A 21,631-nucleotide genomic window follows, 5' to 3' on the forward strand; every position below is an offset into this window, starting at 1 on the left:
TGAAAAAAAAAATCAGTGACCATGAAAACTTGCTCACCCCCTCATGTGGCAGAAAAGGCACATTGCTGTTAGCTTCCACTGTAGCATGGAGTTTTTAGTGACCCTACAAATCTCCTTAGTATCAGGTGTAAGTTCTGTACTTCATTTTGAGAGCTTCAGTTACTCTGACAAAGTGTATTATTGCTTTAGAGATAGGCTTTTAGAAAGCCACGCAGGGCAGTAAAACTAAGAAAAGCCAATAAAATAGACAAAATTTGCCTTAGCTAGGACAAGGCAGAGCTCTGACATGTACTGAAGGGACAGGAGGAAGTAGAGGCAGAATCTACAGGTTCTTGCCAAATGCAATACCCTCCCCACTGCAGTCCCTCGGGGAGACCTACTGGAGAAGGAAAAGAAAACCCAATGCTGTTTTCCACAGGGCAGTGTTTTGACACTCCTCCTCAAAGCACTATGCACATACCACAGGACCAACACGTGACACTGAACAATCTAACACTAAAACTATACAATTCAACATTAACCCAATGTCAGAAGTTACCTTTCAATTAAAATCAGCTTCCCTTGCTACCAGTGAGGAACCAGCGTTTTACATTGAGACTAACATACCAGTTTTGTTGGCATTTAGTTATAAACTCAAGTATCAATTGGTCTTACTTGTCAAGATCAGTTAGCAGAGCGAATGCACAATAAAATCATCGCATCAAAATTCACATTAATAAATGCAGGGCCATTTTTCTAGAAGCTTGGAGCTGAGGCAAGCGAACGTTCATGGATTCACAGAAAAGCTGCTTTGATACAAGGGACAGAGAAAGGGACAACATTCAAAGTATTTTAACAGTTTCCTACTGAACTGTGTTTCTGTATACAGCCACTAGTGTTTGATACTTCATTAACGCTGCTATGTTGGCTAGAGACACAAAGGATTCCAAGACTCTACAGCCATCTACAAGTTTTGTCCACATTCCATTTTACAGTTTCAGCACGTCAAGAATACTCAAGTTTGAGGCACGAACATGGAATGACAATGACTAATTTGTTAAAATCCAAGAGCTAAACATTTCTACTGCCTCTCCCCAGGTCTGTCAAGTATGTTTCTAAGAGGACAGAATCCTGCCTAACAGGACATGGTGCAACAGATGGATAAGAGCCTAGTATCAGTGCATGTATTAGATCACTTTATTATGTTTACATTTAAAGCAAACCACACGTTTTAAACCAAATACTGTTTAGAAATATTTGAGTCTTTTAAACAAAAGACAATTATAATCCCCTTGATTACGGAAGCAAGTGCTTGGATAACAGGTGCTAGTAACCAGAATCAGATGCTGCTTAACTAACCAGGCAAGAGGCAATAATGCATTACTGAGTCAGACAGGCATTTTATGTTATCTTAAATCCTTTAGCTCACAACTGGAAACAAGTCTGTCCACAACATCGGTGGGTTAACCTTTTAGCTGTTATTTTTGCAGTAAAGAAGTGTAAGTGTTGAAGAAACTGACGTTTTATCTGATGTGACAAAAAACCACCAGGAAATCAAATGTAGATTTCTCATTATAAATAGGAAGATAGATCAACCACAGCATGAAAATAATTACAGCAAAATGTACAATGCATTTCAGTTTACAGTGTGCAAAAGTCAACACAAAAATACATACTCTAATTCACATCAACTCACCATTCCTTTCCTCTTTAAAGAAAATAAAGTAGTAAAAGACTATCTTCTTCCTCCAAAACCAATTAATACAACAAGTATTAAACAGTCCTGAATCAAAAGTTTCAGGATCACCTCTAGCAACCCTTACTCTTGAAATCAGGGCTTACAGCACAGCTGTGCAAGATACCAACAAAATTACTACAGGCCATTTTGGCCCCAAACTGGCTTAAGTGCTCTAAATCCTTGATTCCAGATAGAAAGTTATCAAAGACAACTGTATGCCATTTGATCCTTCCTTCTCACTAGCCACAGTTATGAGATCCTTCTTATCTCTTAATAATAAAAGCATGGAACAGCATTCAATTTTGTAATCAAAGACTTGAACTCTCCCAAATCCAGAACCTATTCCTTATACTCTGGCAGTTTCCAAAGTGCTTTGTCATTCACCCAAGCAACCAATCTAGACCCAAACTTTTAAGTTTATTAATTTTAACAAGGTCCTTTCCCATCTATTTAATGCATAAGACACAAAACCAACATGCTGTACAATGTAGTCTCTACAGTTTAGCTAATCTGACAAAATTTAAAGTGCAATTTAAAACTGTAAAGTTTATTTGTAAGCACAAGCTTATTTACCACAACATTTTAATATACTAGCATGAGTTTAAGCTAGATTATATGAGTAACCTGGGCTAGTGTAAGTATTTTCATGTACAAGCTTTTACATTTATAACATGAATATTTTGAAGGATGGCTGCAAAACATCATGACAAATAATACTGAACTCCCAAGTTGTATCCAGCTTCCCATAAAGATAGATTTGCTAAAGGAAAAAGGTTTCTCTAGTCCTCTGACTACATCGGAAAGACTAAACATGAAAAGACACAAAAACCCCAACTAACTTTAATGTGAATGGAACATTTAAACTGAAGCTCAGAAAAGTCCAAGTTCACTGAAGTTTGAAGCACCTGTAAACCACAGACATACTTTCAGAAGTGTTAAGTACACTTAATCTATTTTCTATTTTGGTATACTGTTAACATTCTAGAATGTTTTGCTGTTACACTGCTAGAGGTTCTCAAGGTAGAAAAACTCAAATCTGGAAATAAGTTTTCACCTTTCATTTTTAAATTCTTTATTTGCATAGAAAACAACACCCTGATCCCACCATTCTCTCCACAAATGTGGAGGATTTACCATGTTGGCATCATATCAGGAAACCACATTCTTCCAAGGTGTTTGGAGACTTCCAAATGAAGTCGATCTAAGCTGTAATCATTATCTGGAATCAGTACCTCCTCCATTATAGAAAGCTGGGTAAGCCTGCCCCCACACATCTTTACAAATTCAATAAAACCTCTGCAAGTTACTTCACATTCACCAAGTCCCATTGCTGTTAAGTTCTTACAGCGCTCTGCGATCCGAATGAGTTCGTCATCCAAAGGCTGAAGTCCATTAGCACACACAACCAACTCAATTAACCTTGGGCAATTCATGCCAATACGTCCTAGCATTGCTTTGCTTACTGCACGACCAAAGTAAAGGTGTGTAACAGGGGTTTCCTCTCTGAAGAAAGCATCAAATTCTTCTTCATATAAGAAAAAATACATCACAATGTTGACTTTAGGGGAGTGTTTAACAAGAGCATCCCAGCTTTGTTTTTTAATAGTGTGAAATTCAACTTGTCCAGGATTTTCACTCACAACATCTATGCGCAGGTGTTCAAGATCAACATGTTTTTCACTTGAAAGAGCCAGCAGTAGTTCATCACTTAATATGTAGTAGTTCAAAGCCAGCTCCTTAAGTCCATGACACTGGTCAGCAACACAAAGAACTCCTGAGGAACAAAAGAAATTGCTCTGTAAAATGAAAAGTGAATATAAGCAGAGTCGTTTGCTGTAAAGCTCAAGTACTAATTCTATTGGTTTGAGTATTTATGCCTATATCCAAAAATCCATGACATATGATAAAGTTCTAGATATCCACATCCTTTTATGGGGTTTTGGCCATGAACACTTATCAGTAAAAGAAGCAAGTCTAACGAGTCACATTCATCTTGGAACTACATCCTTCTTCCTCTTTGCCCTTCCTCATGCAGAATTTCCTCAACTCTGAAGAGGCAACTGAAATCAGGTAAGATTCAGCTGAAGTCTCCACTGCTCTCTTCCCTAATACTTCCTCTGCTACTTCCTAATACTGCTGCTTTCTTCCACTGCTACTTCCCTAGTGCACCTCCCTTCAGCATTCATCTAAGCATTCTATTTAGATGACCACCAGCAACCTATGGTAAAACAGACCCTTTCCCTAAATTAAGACATAAACAACAAAACTGAGACTCAGTCTTACATTAATAGTTTTTGAAATTTGTACACATCCCATTTTGTTGTGGGGTTTTTTTAATATAATTTTAAAGTATTAGCACTTTTGCTCAGTAAGATAAACTCACAGCACCTTGCAACACAGTTGTTGTCAACTGCTTTCATCTCCAACCAGCAGTTGATTCACAGATGGGAGATTTTGCACCTGTGTTCCCACAGATAAGTTTACAAAGTTGCACACATTAAGCAGCACACATTTGTTTACTCTTACAGAGACCTGGCAATGAACATCAAGTCTTTGGAACATGTGTTACAGGCCTGTTAAAGACTAGTTTTGGAGTCTTTTCCTCAAGGCCTATCATCAGAGGTACTGGAGTAGCTGAGAAGAATGTAAAAAAAATCCCCAGGATTCCAGAAGATTTAGTCAAGCAAGGAGCACCTCCACCTTCATTAATCCAACTCATTCCTTAACACAAAGACATTATTCTTCCCCTTCCAACTGCCCAAAGTCAAAACTAGGTCAACACAAGGGACTCAGGGACTCAGAAGAGCACTAGAAGTTTAATGAGTATCTTGTTTCAAACTAAGCCTTAACTATAGTTGTATGATACTTTACTATTACATTTTTCAAATATATTCACTACTCACCAGCAGGTGATACATGAGGACAGCTGCTCATTTTTAGCAGTTTTAGAGTATCACTATTGTTAGCAACAAGAACTTTCAAGGAAGGATCATCAAGTGGTGTGTCATCTATCTTGATTGATGATAACGATTTGGAGTTTACAAAAACGACTGTCAGTGCTGAAGCAAAGTGGGCCTGTTAGGAGAAATTGAAGGTGGGGGTGGAATTTATGAAAACAGAGGCTGTACTTCAGCATCTAAACCTCAGGTTTTGCATGCACAGAAAGTATGAAGATAATAACTTCCTAAGCATCCCCTTTCTTGTGTAAGAAAGGCTTATTTGAACATAGGAAATCTTTGCTTAAAAATAAACTGCTTCATGTGACAAAAATTCTAGGTACTTCAAGCTCATCACTATGTCCACTTATCCCTGTTTCATTACAGTGAAAAGAAATCAGAGTGGATGAGTTATCTACTGAGCGTAAAGTTAATTTATCTGCAGAAAAGAGGAAATGGCATTTATTTTATTTCTCCAGAAAGTAACTGCTGTGACCTATAAAGTCAAAAGAAAAAAAATCTCCCAAACATATTAATATCATTGTGACCAGCAGGTCGACAGAGGTGATCCTGCCCCTCTACTCTGCTCTTGTGAGACCCCACCCGCAGTACTGCGTCCAGCTCTGGGGGCCCCAGTACAGGAGAGACATGGAGCTGTTGGAGCGAGTCCAGAGGAGGGCCACAAAGCTGATCAGAGGGCTGGAGCACCTCTGCTATGAGGACAGGCTGAGAGAGTTGGGATTGTTCAGCCTGGAGAAGAGAAGGCTCCAGGGAGATCTAATTGCAGCTTACCAGTACCTGAAGGGGCCTACAGGAAAGATGGTGAGGGACTGTTTATCAGGGAGTGCAGTGACAGGACAAGGGGTAATGGGTTCAAGCTGAAGGAGGGTCGATTTAGATTAGATGTTAGAAAGAAATTCTTTACTGTTAGAGTGGTGAGGCACTGGCACAGGTTGCCCAGAGAAGCTGTGGATGCCCCTGGATCACTGGAAGTGTTCAAGGCCAGGTTGGATGGGGCTTTGGGCAACCTGGGCTAGTGGAGGCTGTCCCTACCCGTAGCAGGGTGGGGGGGGTTGGAACTAGATGATCTTTGAGGTCCCTTCCAACCTAAACCATTCTATGATTTATTCTTGTAATCTAGAAATGAGGAAACAAGCCTTCTAAACGATTCCCCATGTCTACACCACAAAGTATCAACACTACTAAATTTAATGAACGGAACCAATGTTTAACTATTTTCCTAACGTTTATTAAAGAAGATATGCCAATAAATACAGATAATTTCATAAAAATCACCATCAACTGAACAGCAGCACAATAAGAAAGCTAAGTGGTTTAAGAGTGAATTAAGTCACTAGTCACAGTTTGCAGAACATTACCTTAGAGACATTCATGAAGCTTGGTTTTGCTGTAGAAATCAAACCTAGTGTCTTGATGGAACAGTTCACCAGCTGAGAAAGGATATTACAGGCTGCTTCTGCTGACTCAGTACTACTATCAACCTATAAAAGCAATTTAAAAATTATGTCATTCTTTATTATTATTTATAAAACATCGCCACAGATACCTAAGACTGCAAATTCCACACCCACTCAGCTGTACTGCACCAGATTGCATTTACCACAAGGACAAAGTACAACGTTAATTAGAAATTTCAAGACAAGAAAGAGTTCAGGAAAGTTAGTTGAGTATTTCTTGAGTATGACTGCTGGATATTTCTAGTATGAAGAGAGTCTAAATCTAAGCCTTCTCTTCAAATCATCTCATGCCTTCCTAAACAACTGTAATCAGCATTAGTGTTACGATAGACAGTGGTATGTACACACCTTTTTTAAAAGGCCAATTCTAAACTCTCAGAGCAGAAAAAAGACTTGATAAAGCCTAGATATACTCCAGCAAGCTAATCTATTTTACCTGCAGGGACACCACCTTTGCATCGTGAGTAATGAGCTGATTCTCTATTCACCTATAAACCTGATGACTAACTTTGGACAAATTACTATTTTCTCTCACCCTCCTCCGTAGGAGGCTGACATGATAAAAGAGTTGCTAAAAAAGCCTAAGAGGTGTATTGAGACATTATAATGCCAATTCATTATAACTGATTATGCCAATTCATTATAATCTGTTATATGAAGTACAGAAGTTACAGGTCTTTAATAACTGATTATCCATGAACTACTGTGCAACCAAATCACGATATGTAAAAACACTACCAGTGCTCAGAAAAAGAAGCTTCTCATTTTCACCCTAGCTTTAATATCAATCCTTTCTTCCACTTTTCCTTCGCAGCTTAGAACTATGACCTCCTCTAAGGAGGAGTGCCAAAAGTGAAGCAAGCACCTGTAATTCCACCTATTATCTTCTCAGATAAACAGTGAACTGTACCAAATATTCAAATGAAAAAAATCTGAATTCATGCAATCTTGAGACTAAAACAAAGCTCACCTTTAAACCAAGTTTACTGTTACTTAATTATGCCCTTTGTGTCAATCACCTGAGTATATAGGCACATCTTTCTCCCTTACTTATGCTTTTTCAAAGTAGGGTTCTAAAATTTCAAGGACGTTCTTCACAGTATAGCTCTATTTCGCAAGTAAATTATATACACAAGAAACTTATCTCCTCAAATGCTTCCATGTGTAAGAAGTATTTATCTGCACAATAATCTGCTGAGTACTCAGATTGCACTAACATTGATTCACAGAAACTACGTATTCTGTATATTCTGAAAACATATCATTCAATCTTCAGCACTGTATTGCATGACGTTAGCTCCTTCTGTACTTTGCAGAGATTAGAGTGTAGAAAACGGAAGGAAATCATGTGCATGTGTGGAAATAAGTTGTTGCAATAGTTGCAGTTTTAAACATAAGACTTCCCAGGTACAACACTTGAGCCAACCGACATAGATAAGCTGCATATATTATAACAAAGCTTCGTGACAAAACAAGCCTCCATTCATCCAAGACTTACCTTGAAGCTGACGTACTGCAGATGATCAGCATGCCTCTTGATAATCTGCTGAATGAGATCAGGATGTGTAGACTTTAAGTAAGAAGTAGCTGGCTGGCTAAGTTCAAATTCAAATCTCCTCCAGAGATCTGGGATGTGAAAAATTTCATTCCACCTTCGACAAACAGAAGATGCCCTGGCTCGATCTACTAAAGGTAGAAACTGAAAAATACGCAGAATAACATGGTGCGGGAGGCTTTCCCAGTCCACTGAGGGTTGCAAGTCAGATTCACCAAACACCGAGCCATATAAGCAAGTTTTCTGCTTTTTGCTTTTCTGTGATGTTTGAGGAGGTTCATTTTCAACCACAACTTTCTGCCTAGCTCTCTTCATCATGAAGGTTTCAAGTACTGGAACTATCCAATGTATTCAAACTGCACAGCTTCCTGAAAGGTCTCCCATACAGCAGATCTCTAGAAAAACAGAGAGGATTAGGGGAGGATGGGAGAAAAGGTAGTGAAAATACAGTTAGTAAAATTTAAATACTATGAGAAACTATGAAAAAAGGTATGTCCATATGTCAATATCCAGTGCACAGACATTAGCAAGGGCTTTCTTTCTCAGTACCTTTTACTTTGTACAACTTGTAGTTCATGGTATAACAAGCACTTTGTAGGAAAAAAGTATTTAACAGCAATTTAGTTTAGTAGTAGCAAGTTATGTATGCTTAAGTTTAAACTCAGTAGTCAGTAGAGAAGCTATCTGTGATTTCTAGAGGACTCTAGAAGAATTTTATCCACTACAGAACTCAAGTCACAAACTCCCTTTTTAAACAATGATTAACTTGGAACAGATGAGTTCAGAGTCAGATTCGAAAGCTTTGCCCACCTCTCCCACTGCTTTGCTTTGTTGTTTTTTTCGTTTTGTTTTTTAAATCATGCCAGGCATAGGAAAAAATGTTTGTACAACTAACAAGTGGCCTCTGAGGTTTTTTGTTATCAAAGTAGGGCAAAACAAGTAAGGTTCACATGCTGTTTTTCAGCCGGAGAAAAGGACAGTGACCCTGAAATACAGTAAACTGTGTGAATCTACTTCACTGAGGAATGTTTACCGCATAAGCCAGAGTTCAGAAAACAGCAGCATAAGGAAAAGCTCTGCTTTCGCATGCTGAAGCAGTGCAATCTATTCAAGTCCATTCTAGACCAAGTTCTGTTATTCAGCCAGCTCTCAGCAACTGTCTTAACTGTTTCAAGTGCCACTTCATTTTACAGTGGGATGAGGCCCCTTCTCAAATGTCCTACTAATTAGATGGTCATCCCGACCTTCTCTTCCCAACCACTGCGAAGCTAAAATTTTCAAAGCAACCGTGCGTTCTTCAAGAACAAACAGAACACATTGTCTATTTTTACTGAGCAATCTTCCATGACAACCCTCACAGCATGCTTTTTCTAGACTGAAAATTTTCCACAGTACCTTCATTATGGGGGAAGAAACCCAAAATCTAGAAAGAGCTGCCAAAATAGACTATCCCATCAAAACCATATCCAACATTTTTCCCCAACTTATAAAACCTGATCTGTACGGCTGATGAGGCGTCTGACATGCAAGTGTAACTTTGTTTTTATGAAAAGAAAGAACAAGCATTGAGAATTGGGAAAGAACAACCTAGCTAAATAAGAGCTGTTTGTATGACCAGTTTCACTACTGTTTGTCCTCCTGACAAATCGTCTCAACCATCAAGGAATTTACTCTAACAGTCTTCAGAAGTCTCCACTCGGTCTCTTTAAAGCTCCACTTATGATAGTGATAGGTGATACACGCAGAAGGATAAGCAAGTAACACTCTTTAAATTATATTTAATAACAGAAGTTTTTCTTCCCTGAATAGACACATGCCTTGCATTAACAAGCAAAGGCAGCAAGTTAAAGAGAACAAATAACAACACACTCAAAACAGTATTTCTACACAATAGTGTTACTAATGTAATGAAGATGCAAGCGCAGCATGAATAAACATTTTGCCATTAGACCATTTTATCAAATTATCATCTACACGACCACGTTTTATGACTTTTGAGTGCTTTAAGTCACACAATGAATGCGCATTCCAAATCATTATGCATGGATGTAGTAATTAACCATTACATAACTCTCTCTTCCAGTTGCTTATAGCCTTGCTAAATATAGATTGAGTCAAATACTTGCGCACTTCCCCCCCCTCCCCTCCTTGGGAGGAATTACAGCTTTAGCTGTTTCCTAAAACTAAAATCCAGAACAAAAAATTAAACAAATGCTGTTGTCTGAGAAGCTTCTCTGTGCTTTTGCTATTTTCATGCAAATCTGCAACGTCTCGGTAAAATTTAAGTTGGGGGGGGGGGGGATGGGGGATGGTGGAATTTTTACTTTTTTATTTGAAACTTGAGCTTCACAGGTGCTGTTTTGGCTCCCACAAAGAGGTTTCGGCATCTGAGAACTACCAGAAAGGGTATTCCCCTAAACCAGAGACCAGGCTATACACCAGATGCAGCACATCCAGTCCAGACATATGAAGAGATGTGACAAGGTATGCACGGCATACACAGTATCTATGCTCTCGTGGATGGAACATGTTCTTGTTGCTACATCCCTCTAAAACTCTAGAATTTCTATTTTTAATATTCTATATTGAAGTACTTTAAACCTAGCAAAATTAGATTATATCACTCACTATCAGATGCAAACCCAGAAAAAGGTTCCATTGGTTCTATTATCATACAGCTTTTACCAAACATGAAGCCCTAATATTTACTGTGAAAATGTAAATGCTTATTTCATTCTGAATACTTAAACTACGAACAGTATATATTTTAAAACACAACTGAAGTTAACTACATTGTAGTTCCACGTGATATAATCCAGGTAGTATTCAATGAGAGGTTTACATGCACACATACCTCCAAAGAATGTGGAAGTTCCTGTCAAGTTACCAGGACCTTTCTGGTATCTGAACATCCATCCCACTGTTGAGTCATCCTGTATGTGTGCATGGATTCCTTAACCAGAAGGCAGGGACGGGTCCCAGAAGATGAACTGACCTGTGAAGCCACCGACCAAAGAAAAACTGTTCTGCAATGTCTGGGAGACCCACAGGAGGGACTAAACTCAGTTTTGGAACAAAGACTGAGATGAGTAGTACATTCTGCACTGCAGCGCAGTTGCGGAAGTAGATCAAGGGGAATGTGACAAATAAATTAATTTTACCAAATGTTATCTGCAAACTATAATTTAATTAATGGGAAGGTGTAAATGTTGGTGCAAATCTAATATTCGCATTATCTACAATTTTAGTCACATCAGTTCTCTTACGCAACACTGATACACCTCTGGATTCTTGAATATTACTTAAAGAAATTACAAACCTGGATAAAAAATGTTAATTTTTTCAGCTTACTGTATACCAAAACCATATGAATCAAAACAGTTATTCTTAGAGATATGACTTCTAATATTTTAAAATTTAAGGACTTTTGGGTTTAAACGTTACTCACTTTTACTCCAAAAGCATGCTTACTGCATCACAATAACCTTGACAGTAAACAAACTATTTTGGCTAGCTAAACTCTATCTGGGAAAAAAAGACAGACACTGATGATGTGCAAACACACTCCCATATACTAATATGAAAAAACTACCCTGTATCTTAGTATGAAAGAGCATCTTGATCTACAATAAGAAATATACCCAAAAACCTCCAAATTCAGTTACCCATTTTACATTATTTGAAGATTGTTTAACGGAAAGATATACGAGCAGCAAGACACATATTACTAAATCATGACAGGTTTGATATGAAAAAGTAGATTTAAAAAAACTGAAGATCATAGAACAGATTGGGTTGGAAGGGACCTTAAAGATCATCTCGTTCCAACCCCCCTGCCATGGGCAGGGACACTCTCCACTAGCCCAGGTTGCCCAAAGCCCCAAATAAGCCTCCAGGGATGGGGCATCCACAACTTCTCTGGGCAATCTGTTCCAGTGCCTCACCACCCTCACAGGGAAGAATTTTTTCTTAGTATTTAATCTAAATCTCCCCTCCTTCACCTTAAAGCCATTCTCCCTTGTCCTGTCACTACATGCCCTTGTAAACAGTCCCTCTCCAGCTTTCTTGTAGGCCCCTTTGGGTACCAGAAGGCTGCTGTAAGGTCTCCCCAGAGCCTTGTGTTCTCCAGGCTGAACCTCAGCTCTCTCAGCCTGTCTTCATAGCAGAGGTGCTCCAGTCCTCTGATCTTCTTTGTGGCCTCCTCTGGACTTGCTCCAACAGGTCCATGTCCTTCTTGTGCCGGGGGGCTGACAGCTGGACACAGTACTCCTAGGGGGGTGGGGTGTGTGTCTCACAAAAGCAGAGTAGGGGGGGAGAATCCCCTCCGTCGACCTGCTGGTCACACTTCTTTTGATGCAGCCCAGGACGCGGTTGGCTTCCTGGGCTGCAAGCACATGTTGCCAGGTCATGTTGAGCTTCTCATCCCCCAACACCCCCAAGTCCTTCTCCTCAGGGCTGCTCTCAATTGATTCTCTGCCCAGCCTGTAGCTGTGCTTGGGACTGCCTTGGCCTTGTTGAACTTGATGTGGTTCGCATGGGCCCACCTCTCAAGCCTGTCAAGGACTCTTTGGATGGCATCCCTTCCCTCCATCATGTCAACCCACCACACAGGTTGGTATTGTCGGCAAACTTGCTGAGGGTGCACTTGATACCACTGTCCATGTCACTGACAAAGACATTAAACAACACTGGTCCCAATACCAGCCCCTGAGGAACACCACTCAAACATCAAGCTGTTGATCACAACTCTGAGTGTGACCATCCAGCCAATTCCTTATCCACTGAGTGGTCCATCCATCAAATTCACGTCTCTCCAATTTAGAGACAAGGATGCCGTGCAGGACAGCATCAAATACTTTGCACAAGTCCAGGTAGATGATGTCAGTTGCCCTCCCCTTATCCACCAACACTGTAGCCCCATCATAGAAGGCCACCAAATTTGTCAGGCACAATTTGCCCTTAGTGAAGCCATGTTGGCTGTCACCGATCACCTCCTTATTTTCCATGTGCCTGAGCATAGTTTCCAGGAGGATCTGCTCCATGATCTTGCCAGGCACAGAGGTGAGACTGACCAGCCTGCAGCTCCCCATGTCTTCCTTTTTTCCCCCCCCTCTTTAAAAATGCAAGTTATGTTTCCCCTTTTCCAGTCAGTGTAAACTTCACCAGACTGCCACAACTTCTCAAATGTGATAGAGAGTGGCCTAGCAATTTACAAGTAGATATTTACAAAGTATTGTCTTCAACCAGTAATAACACCTTTAGAAACCTTCCAACGCTGAACTTTCTTATTTTTCTTCAAAAAATGGGAGACATGAGGCTTTAGATTCTCCCAGGTCATACCATCATCTTTTGAAAATCTACCCAGTTAGTATCAGTTTTATAGTTGTAAAGTTTAACACAGGTGTAGAATATGTGTTAATTATGAATACAAGAGAAGCAGCCCCATCTCCTAAGCCAAAAAAACCCACACTCAAGTACTGAAATCTGTGCAAGTAAAGCTGTTGCTCAGCTCATATCAGAAAATTTAAAAGCCACATAGTCATGCTTGTCTATAATTAGAAAGCTGACATACATTAGTAACTCAGTAGATGGCATCTGAAGAAGTTTGTAATTTATGGTAGCCTTGTATTGCACAGACAATCTACAAGTATTACATATTCTCCTGTGTTGTGAGCAGACTGCCCCTTTGCTAACTCTGCATGCACATAATATTCATTTGCAAAAGTGCTGTCAGTTTCTAACACATAAAAGTCAGGTTTATAATGACACATGTAAACAGAACACATAAATAACATTGTAATTCAGAGCACAAAACCCCAAGATGCAATTTAAAGATTCAACACAGAAGTGTATTGAGTGTAAGTTTATAAACCACATGACATTTTGAAGCAGCTTTCTTACCTGAAGAATGCTTCCAAGTTACAATAGGCAATAGATGAATGAACTGAGGCAGCTGCAGCCATGGGGCACTCAGAAGCATCTGTCTGCTTTCCCCTCCTGTCCAGATAAAAAGCCACAAAAACTGTTATTAGTTTTGAAGAAAAAAAAATCCTTGTATCATTACACCCCACGCAAAAATGACAGGAAAATACACTGACATCAATTTATACATTTTCTTGCCTTAGTAAAGGAGCTTGAGGGCATCACCTTAACACAAGGCAGCTTATCCCACATTGCAAATACTGTGTCATTGATACAAACGTGAGGTCAGATTAAGTATAAAACTGATGGGAAACAACTGTTGCAACTGCATTTACACTGTACTGGACAACAGTACAATGTAACCAGTAAGTGATTCAATATTTGCATTATCATTACTATTAGTACTGAAGTTTGGTAAACAACACTGTCTATAACTACTAACGTAATGTAAGAGTCATGGAAAAACAAAGAAAAAAGTGACAATGGTTTTTTTCCTGCCTTTTTCCCTTCATTAGCAAGGCTGTTTATTGGCTTAGGTCACTACGCGACAGATTCCTACCCTCAAACGTGCAGCAGCCTTAAGTCACCATGAGGTAGGGCCCTGGGTACCCACACAGTCACGTGGCAAGGAGCAAGACAGGAGCAGGAGTCCAGCAAGAACACACCGCCCAGCTGGCAGCCTCCTCCCTGTTTATGAGCTCCCAGAAAGCAGATGACAGCCTGCACAACCTGGCAGGTGTATCACAAATTGCCACATCGGGAGGGTGTGGATTAAAAGTGAAATTTTAGTGAAATTTGTGAAATTCAGGCTTCTGAATTTCACAAATATTTGGAGTGGTTACCTAAAACAGCTGAATACTTCCTCCTAACCATAGACTACCTCCTCATGAAACGAGCTTCTCCTTCAAAGACCCATCCTAGAATCCCTCAGTGCAGAAGGAAGTTTATACTTCTACATTGCAGATAAAAGTAGCAAAATCTTAGATACCATTTAAAAAGTTACTGACAGTTCTTGTTAACAATAAATAATTCATCAGGTGTACAGTTTAACGATGCTTCAAGTGTCCAAGGCCACAAGAACCATCCAAAGCAGCTTAAACTATGTGAACTCATCTAAGCAGCAATGTTTATAATAAAAAAAAAATGCATCTCTGATAACAAATTTGTATTTGATTAACTAGTTAGGTAAACAACAGTGAATTGTTAGTCTAAGGTAGAGTTACCCAAATTATTATCAAAGATAAACAGCAGCAACACAGCTGTTGAAATGAAACGCTTTGATAGTTGATGAGGTTTACTGAATCTATTCATATCCTCATTCGTGTAGAGCAAAGCATCAAATAGTGGTGCTCTACCCTACACAGCTGTTTTCCTCCACAAACTCAATGACCTCAATATCCTGAGAACAAGTATTTTGCACAGCTGCATGTTATCCTACTCAAACAAACTCAAATCCACAAAAATCATCAGGGATCCAGAAAAACTCAAGTTAAATAATTGTTTCTGCAGCTTATCCTGGTAACAGAACCATAAACTTCTGCTAAAATAAAGACATTAAAATCTCTTCCATGACATGGGGTCTCAACAGGGGATCCTGAGAAGTGGTCAGCAGCAGCTCAGTTCTGCTAGCAGCTGTTCACTACTTCCCATGCTTTCATGGGAGTTGCAAAAAAAAAAAAAAGAAGTTTTATTACAATAAACCAACATATCACAGATTCAAGCCACAGAGAAGTAACTGTTTCCTCTGATTTGCAGATTCTCAACACCAGGACTCAGCAAGAATTAATAAAACACCATAAAATCAGGGTTCTAATAGAGACAGTAAAAAAACCCAACCCAAACAAATCAAAACAAATCCAGCAGAAACGAAGCTCCTGAGAAATAAAAAACCTTTCAAATAACTAAGCTTGAAAATCCACTGGGATGAAGCAGGCATCGTGATAATTTTTAACTTTCTAACACTTGGAAATGAGTGTTTATAGATCTGCCTTTAACAGTGTAAATACTTGTCACGTTAATCATGGTGTCTTTAAGAAATGACAGTTCAGTGATAGTATCAAGGTCATCCACTTGCAATATTAAGGCATTCAGAGTCCGTCTGGGGAACAGCTACTATACCCAAGAAAGGCAGCGCTGGAAAGCTGCTCCAACTGCTGATGCAGCCTCAAATGCAATTGCTGAATATGTTTCAAAACATAGATCAAAAATGCATTTTAACCGTAAGTTTCAGAAGATCTAATCCTTCAGCGTGATGAGGTCCAAACCTAAGCTTTTTCTTCCTTTAGGACACAGTGATCTCTTAAGGGGTGGCATTTTCTTTTCTGAACAGGATTTTTTTTTAAAAAAATCAATCCTCACTCACTCTTCTCAAAACTGAGCCTCAGAGCCTCTCACATGGGATTTATCACTTTTGAATATGTTCATAACAAAACCTCAGAGACCTAAACATAACAGCATTCAGCTGAACATCTTAATGCTTGCATTAGTTTTAACTGAATAAATACAAATGCATTGCCACTTTTAGTGTTATTTAGGTGACAATAATTTAGCTATTCATGTTCTACTGATGCACAATTTTTAGCAGAAAACCACTCCTATTTGAAGAGCTTTTAGACCATGAACAACACCCAAGACTTACACTGTTTTACTGAATGACACATCTGAATTTCCACAGCTCTTTAAGAGTTCTCTTGAGAGCTTACCCAAACATTACGCTTCAGAAAAACACCCCAACATTCTTTCCACAGGTTTTCTAGAAATATTTCGACCCGAGTTTCAAGCCATTCAAGCTCTTTATATTGAAAAAACCCCTCCTTTTCCACCCGAGCATCCCCAGCGCCCCGCTCCCAAGGCGCTCGGGCAGACGCCCACCCCGGCAGGTCTCTCAGGTTATCGTGCCTGCGTGGGGACAGCCCAGTGACTTAAGGGAGGGTACAAGGCGACTGTAAAGTACATCAAACTCTTCCTGCACCGAGAGGCTTTGAATTTGTGCACCCGAACCCCCAACACAAGGCAGAGCATTACCTTTCCCGGACGCGCCCTCCGCAGCTCTCCCCGAGGGGAGGGGAGGGGGCGCGGCCGAGTTCCCCACCGCGGCCCGGGGCGGTGACCTCTCCTCAGGCCGAGGGCGGGGGTTTACGAACACCACACGTACGCGGGGGCCCTGCTCAGGTCAAGCCTCCTCACGGCTCAGGGAGAATTAGAAGTCTCCAGGCACGGTGTGCGTCTGCCCGCCCGGCCCCGCACCGCCCTCCCGTCCCGTCACCGGAGACCCCGCGGGCCTCTCCCAGCCCGGCCGCCGCGCAAGAGGTGGTGTCCCCCCCCTACGGCGCCCCGCCGCTCACCGCCGCCTCGGCGCGGCTCCCTCGCAGTGGCAGGGCCGAGGCGAGCCGCAGAGCAGGGGGGAGGCGCCGCGAAGAGCCCCGAAGCCTCCCGGTCCGCCGAGCGCCCTGGCCACGCCGCCGCCCGCGGAGGGGAGGAGCCGGCCGCGGCCCCAGCGCGCAGGCGCCGTGCGAGGCCCCGAGAGGCGGCGGCCGCACGTGACAGCGAGCGCCATTTCGCGCCCGGGAGAGCCTCGTCCCGCGGCTAAAATGGGGAGGGCGGGCGGTGGGGCGGTGCCCGCGGCTCCGGGGCGGGCCGTGCCCCTTGCCAGGCGGGTGGGGATCCTGTTCTGGGTCACCAGTCGTCTTCTTTCCTTCTCTTCTCGGAGTAGCAGGGCCCGCTGCTTCTCTTGACCAGTCTCCCACGGCCCTCGCTGCAGGCTTTGTCTCCCGCTCATTTTCTGCCCCGTGCATTTTGCATCATTTCCTGACGTGAAGTACTTGTATTATCATACCACCTTTGCGTTGGTGCATCCCTGGCCTTTGGAAACTTCCCCGTGAGCCTCTTTGGGAGGCTGTTTATTCCAGGCGCGGCCTTCCCCATCCCTCCCGTTGGAGCTGGGCCTCGGGGAGGCAGTTCTGTGGCAGCGCCGTGAGGGAGCTTCGGCCTGGAGCCTTGGGACGGATGTGGGAGCGACACCCGCTCTGCAGCCCTGCATTGCTGGCCCCGCAAGGCAAGCTTCAGCCAGCCGAGGCGGGCCAGTCCCCAGCTGAATGCCCACACTTCAAAAGGAGATGGAGTTCAAGGAGCTTTGATCGATTTTCAGCTATCTGTTGGTGAAAAAGGGCCCCTTTCTGAACAAGGTTTTCCCCGCCTGCCTCTTCAAAACACCCTGCCAGGAACAGAGGGCTGATGGATGGGTCTGAACTGGAGATGCCAAAAGTGTACCTCTAGTTTACTAAAGCATAATTTTAAAAAACTGCAGATGTTATCTCTGCAGACATGCTGCATAACAGCTTACCGCTAGTCAGTGTTTCTGTCTGATTGTAGTTCTCTCTGAACAATTCAGGTTTTATTACCAACTGCTACAAAACACTCACAACCACAGATTTCCTGGCTCTTGCATACAGTAATAATTAACCAATAACAAGCCTTTATAGCATCTTTTTATGAAGAGATAATACTAAACGTGAAGCATTTCAGTGGTAGATTATATCTGCCCTATATAAAAGCAAAGCTGGCAAAATTCAACTGAGTATTTGTGTGACATTGAAGTATGGCTTCTTTGCTCAGATCTGAAAAACTAGAAAATGGGCATGTTGAAGGGCTAATGAAACAAACTGAAAGGAGTATTTATTGTACAATGACTGTGACGTCTTCAAAGTACACAATTTCTTCAAACAGAATGATGAAACACACCACAGGTTTAAAAGTCAATTTAGTTTAGAAAATCTGCCAGAACCACTGTCACCTATATGGTTCTCAACTGTTTTATTCAGATCCTAAAGGAAGTAGGAGATTAAGTTCCAGGTAATTTTTTTCAAGTCTTTTGTTCCTGATGTTTTTAAATTGATTTTTCAGTAAATACTGTTAAAAACAAGCACCTTTAACTTAGACATTACTATCTGTAGACAGTAATAGAGGATAGATTGTAAACAGAGATTAATGGAGATTTGCAGCTAGTATCTAAATCCGCCAGTCATGGGTTTCTTTGGTCCATTGCCAGTAACCTTTGGGCTGCTGTGCAGGAGCAGGTTCAAATGTACTTTAGAAAGATTCGTATAGACTCAGTTCTGAGGCGTTCTGTATAGAAGAATTTCCTCTTTTGATCTAGTCTAGCACAGGCGTATTGTATACTTAACTTAAAATGAAGTATAGAGCAGTGTAGAAGAATTCTATAGCTATACTCATTATTGCTCTAAAATACTTGCAGGTATATACGAACAACAACAAAAAAATCAGCTATGAATTTATCAATACTGGAAGGAAATAAGCATAAACGTGGGCACACACTAGGAGCTTCTATCTTCTGCTCATCTTCCAGGTATCAGAGAGGTGCCTGGCTCAGAGCTGCTGCTTGTGTCTCCGGGTCCTTCATCTCATACACAAGATGCAAAGAGCTGAAGGCAAACTGCACCACTGGATATACACCCTCTTTATCTAACCCAGTGCTATGGGCTGCCCACGTCATCCGGCCACTCAAAGTCAAGCTTAGCCTTCCTCCTGTGGTTGTCTCTGCTGGAGACAGATTTACAGAAAGAGATATTCTACTCACATCTCATGTTTAGGCAAAATATTCCTGTAACCACCATAATATTTCACACAGGTTTCATAATATACTTTTTCTGTACTTTGATCAATACCGATATTCACATTTTTTTATCATTGGGCTTTGAAGTAGTAATCAAGAAAAACAATTTGAGTGAACCCGTGAGTTAATTAGTGTAAGAAAGCTTTCAGGAAATCAGAAGTTTCCCAAGACCGAAGAATGAACGTGTGTCAATTCAGAATCAGTACGCCATGCACTTAGAGATTTACAAGAACTGTATGAAAAGTTAAAGACGAGTCTCTTGAGATTATTGGCCATTTCCTAACTAGATTTTAACAGAAGGACTCCAGGAGAGTCAAGGATGTTTATTGTCAGATCAAGTAGGAAACCGTGCAGTAGATTGTGCTACACAACGATAGTTTATACAGATAATTCTTACAAAAAGAAATCACTACAGCTTTTTTGATACGCTAACTTCAGCATAACTGAATTTCATGGCAGGACTTCTTCATTTTAATGCAAGCCCTGCTTTTTTTTTTTGTCACAACCATGATTCTGACAAATCCATGTAACCAAAGGATACTCATGGTTGCGCTCTTGCTGTCTTGAACTCTTGAAAAATAACGTGGTGCGGGGCTTTGGGCAAAGTTTCGCACAGACACCATCATCACCATGGTGAATGATACTCAGTGTACCTTTTCTCTGAAAGTAGTTGCATTGGTGTCCACGTGCTAAGCCAAACAAGTGCTATGTCGTAGTTTCTCCTTTTAAAAGTTTAGAAAGAAATGTGTATTTCACAAACAATATTGAAAACACAGTGACATACTGTCATTCTTAATTTAAAACTCAAATACTTGAACTTTGTGATCAAACAGTGCAGCTCTAACAAGTTAAACGTAACTGAGCAGACTAGAGTAGCAAATGACGATCGTGCCCAGAAAGTGGGTTAGTATGTCATGTTTGCTGGAGGCTTGTGAGCTGGTCTGGTAGACACCAGCTGCTGCACAGGCAGGCAGTGAGAAACAACCTGTCTTGGGAATAGAAATCACCCAAGTTCTTTTGTAAAAGTTTCTATAATCCACACTGAATCTGAAATAAAATTAGTGAAAATAATAGCTTATTTACATGCCTGTTTACAAATGCCTTACTTTATAAGAAAGAGTTAAAATATGGGTTTATATGGGCAAATCTTTATGAGACGATATTAAGCTTTTAGAAATGCAATAACAGTCTAATATTATCTCTCCAGAAATAAACATGAATCACTAAAGGGAGTAACTCCAGGTATGTTGCAATCCTATCCTTTTGATTGATGATGTGAGTATATAAGATGGTATATTAACAATTGTTTTATAAATATGCTAGACATAGGTCTTTCAGACCTGCCGGGGTGTGTGTGGGGGGGGGGGGGGTTGAAGGGCCAGGGCTGAGCTGAAATAGGCACCTGGCGCCCTGGGACACTGGCGTGGGTGAAGCCTCAGGGGAGGCTGCTCAGGGCCATTGGTACCAATTAGGGTATTCATGTGTTAGTGTCCTGGCACTTTCCATGGGTAACTGCCCACCAATCCATAAAACACAGGTTATTTCATCCTCTGATTGAATATTATCTGATCAGCATTCAAAATAAATTGCCAGCTAATTCAACTTCTGTTTACTGGTGTTGATATATAGATTGTCATTTTTGGGAAAAGAAAAAAAAAAAAAAAAAAAGATTCTCTGATTCAGAGTTTTTATGTGATTTAGCTATATGGTAAATACCACAGTGTGGCTGACTTGAGCAATGAAATCCTGAGAAATGGCTGTATCCACTTGCGTTCTGATAAATATCTTTGCATTGAGCACACAATACCTTGTCTTTAAGATGCCATCTGTAATAACTCTGGTTCTGCTTAGCTTCTTCAATAAATAGATGCCCTCCAGACTGACAAAAACACCAACCTTAGACAACTAAGGCTGCCCAAGTAGGCAGCTGAAGATTTGATTTGATCAGAAAAACAGCTGATAATAGAAATAACTAATAACAAGTTAGCAGCTGAAGTAGCAGCAAACATTTTGAGTTTTAATACTAAGAAAAGGTTTCTAGTTTTATAGGTCGTAAATGCTCAGACAGACTACCCACAGAGGCTGCAGAATCCTCTTTGGAAGATTTCAGAGCAGGCAAGCAAAATTTTGGTCAAATATGGTCTAGATATAGAAAACTGCAGAGCAAAGGAATGGATTCAGTGACCACTTCAGTTACCCTTCAATCCTACGTTTTGATCATTCATGCTCTCTTTCTGTCCCTATCTCCTTTTTTGTTTTTTGCTACTGGCAAGTGCCCATTCATTTCACAGATCTGAGAAAAAAAGGAGGAAGTGGGTTTGTTGCAGTTCCTCTGCCAGGAAAATTATTAACAACGATAAAGGTTATAGAAGGGGTTTTGACCAGTTTCCT

General features: G+C 40.9%; 1 protein-coding gene across 2 annotated transcripts; it reads right to left on the minus strand.

Annotated features, from left to right (window-relative positions):
* Nucleotides 1-1,154: 1,154 nt before the first annotated feature.
* LOC104641065 (F-box/LRR-repeat protein 21) lies at nucleotides 1,155-17,091 on the minus strand. Of its 2 annotated transcripts, XM_075766240.1 has the most exons (7): nucleotides 16,953-17,091; nucleotides 13,588-13,683; nucleotides 10,541-10,681; nucleotides 7,630-8,081; nucleotides 6,033-6,155; nucleotides 4,621-4,792; nucleotides 1,155-3,491 (listed from the first exon to the last, which is right to left on the minus strand). In XM_075766240.1, the coding sequence occupies exons 4-7, from the start codon at nucleotides 8,002-8,004 to the stop codon at nucleotides 2,848-2,850; spliced, it is 1,314 nt and encodes a 437-aa protein (XP_075622355.1). In that variant the 5' UTR covers nucleotides 8,005-8,081; nucleotides 10,541-10,681; nucleotides 13,588-13,683; nucleotides 16,953-17,091; the 3' UTR covers nucleotides 1,155-2,847. The 2 variants fall into 2 exon arrangements, with proteins under 2 accessions (XP_075622355.1, XP_075622354.1); XM_075766239.1 differs by lacking the exon at nucleotides 10,541-10,681.
* Nucleotides 17,092-21,631: the final 4,540 nt, after the last annotated feature.

The sequence above is a fragment of the Balearica regulorum genome, chromosome 14 (genome assembly GCF_011004875.1).
Source record: "Balearica regulorum gibbericeps isolate bBalReg1 chromosome 14, bBalReg1.pri, whole genome shotgun sequence".
NCBI lineage: Eukaryota > Metazoa > Chordata > Aves > Gruiformes > Gruidae > Balearica > Balearica regulorum.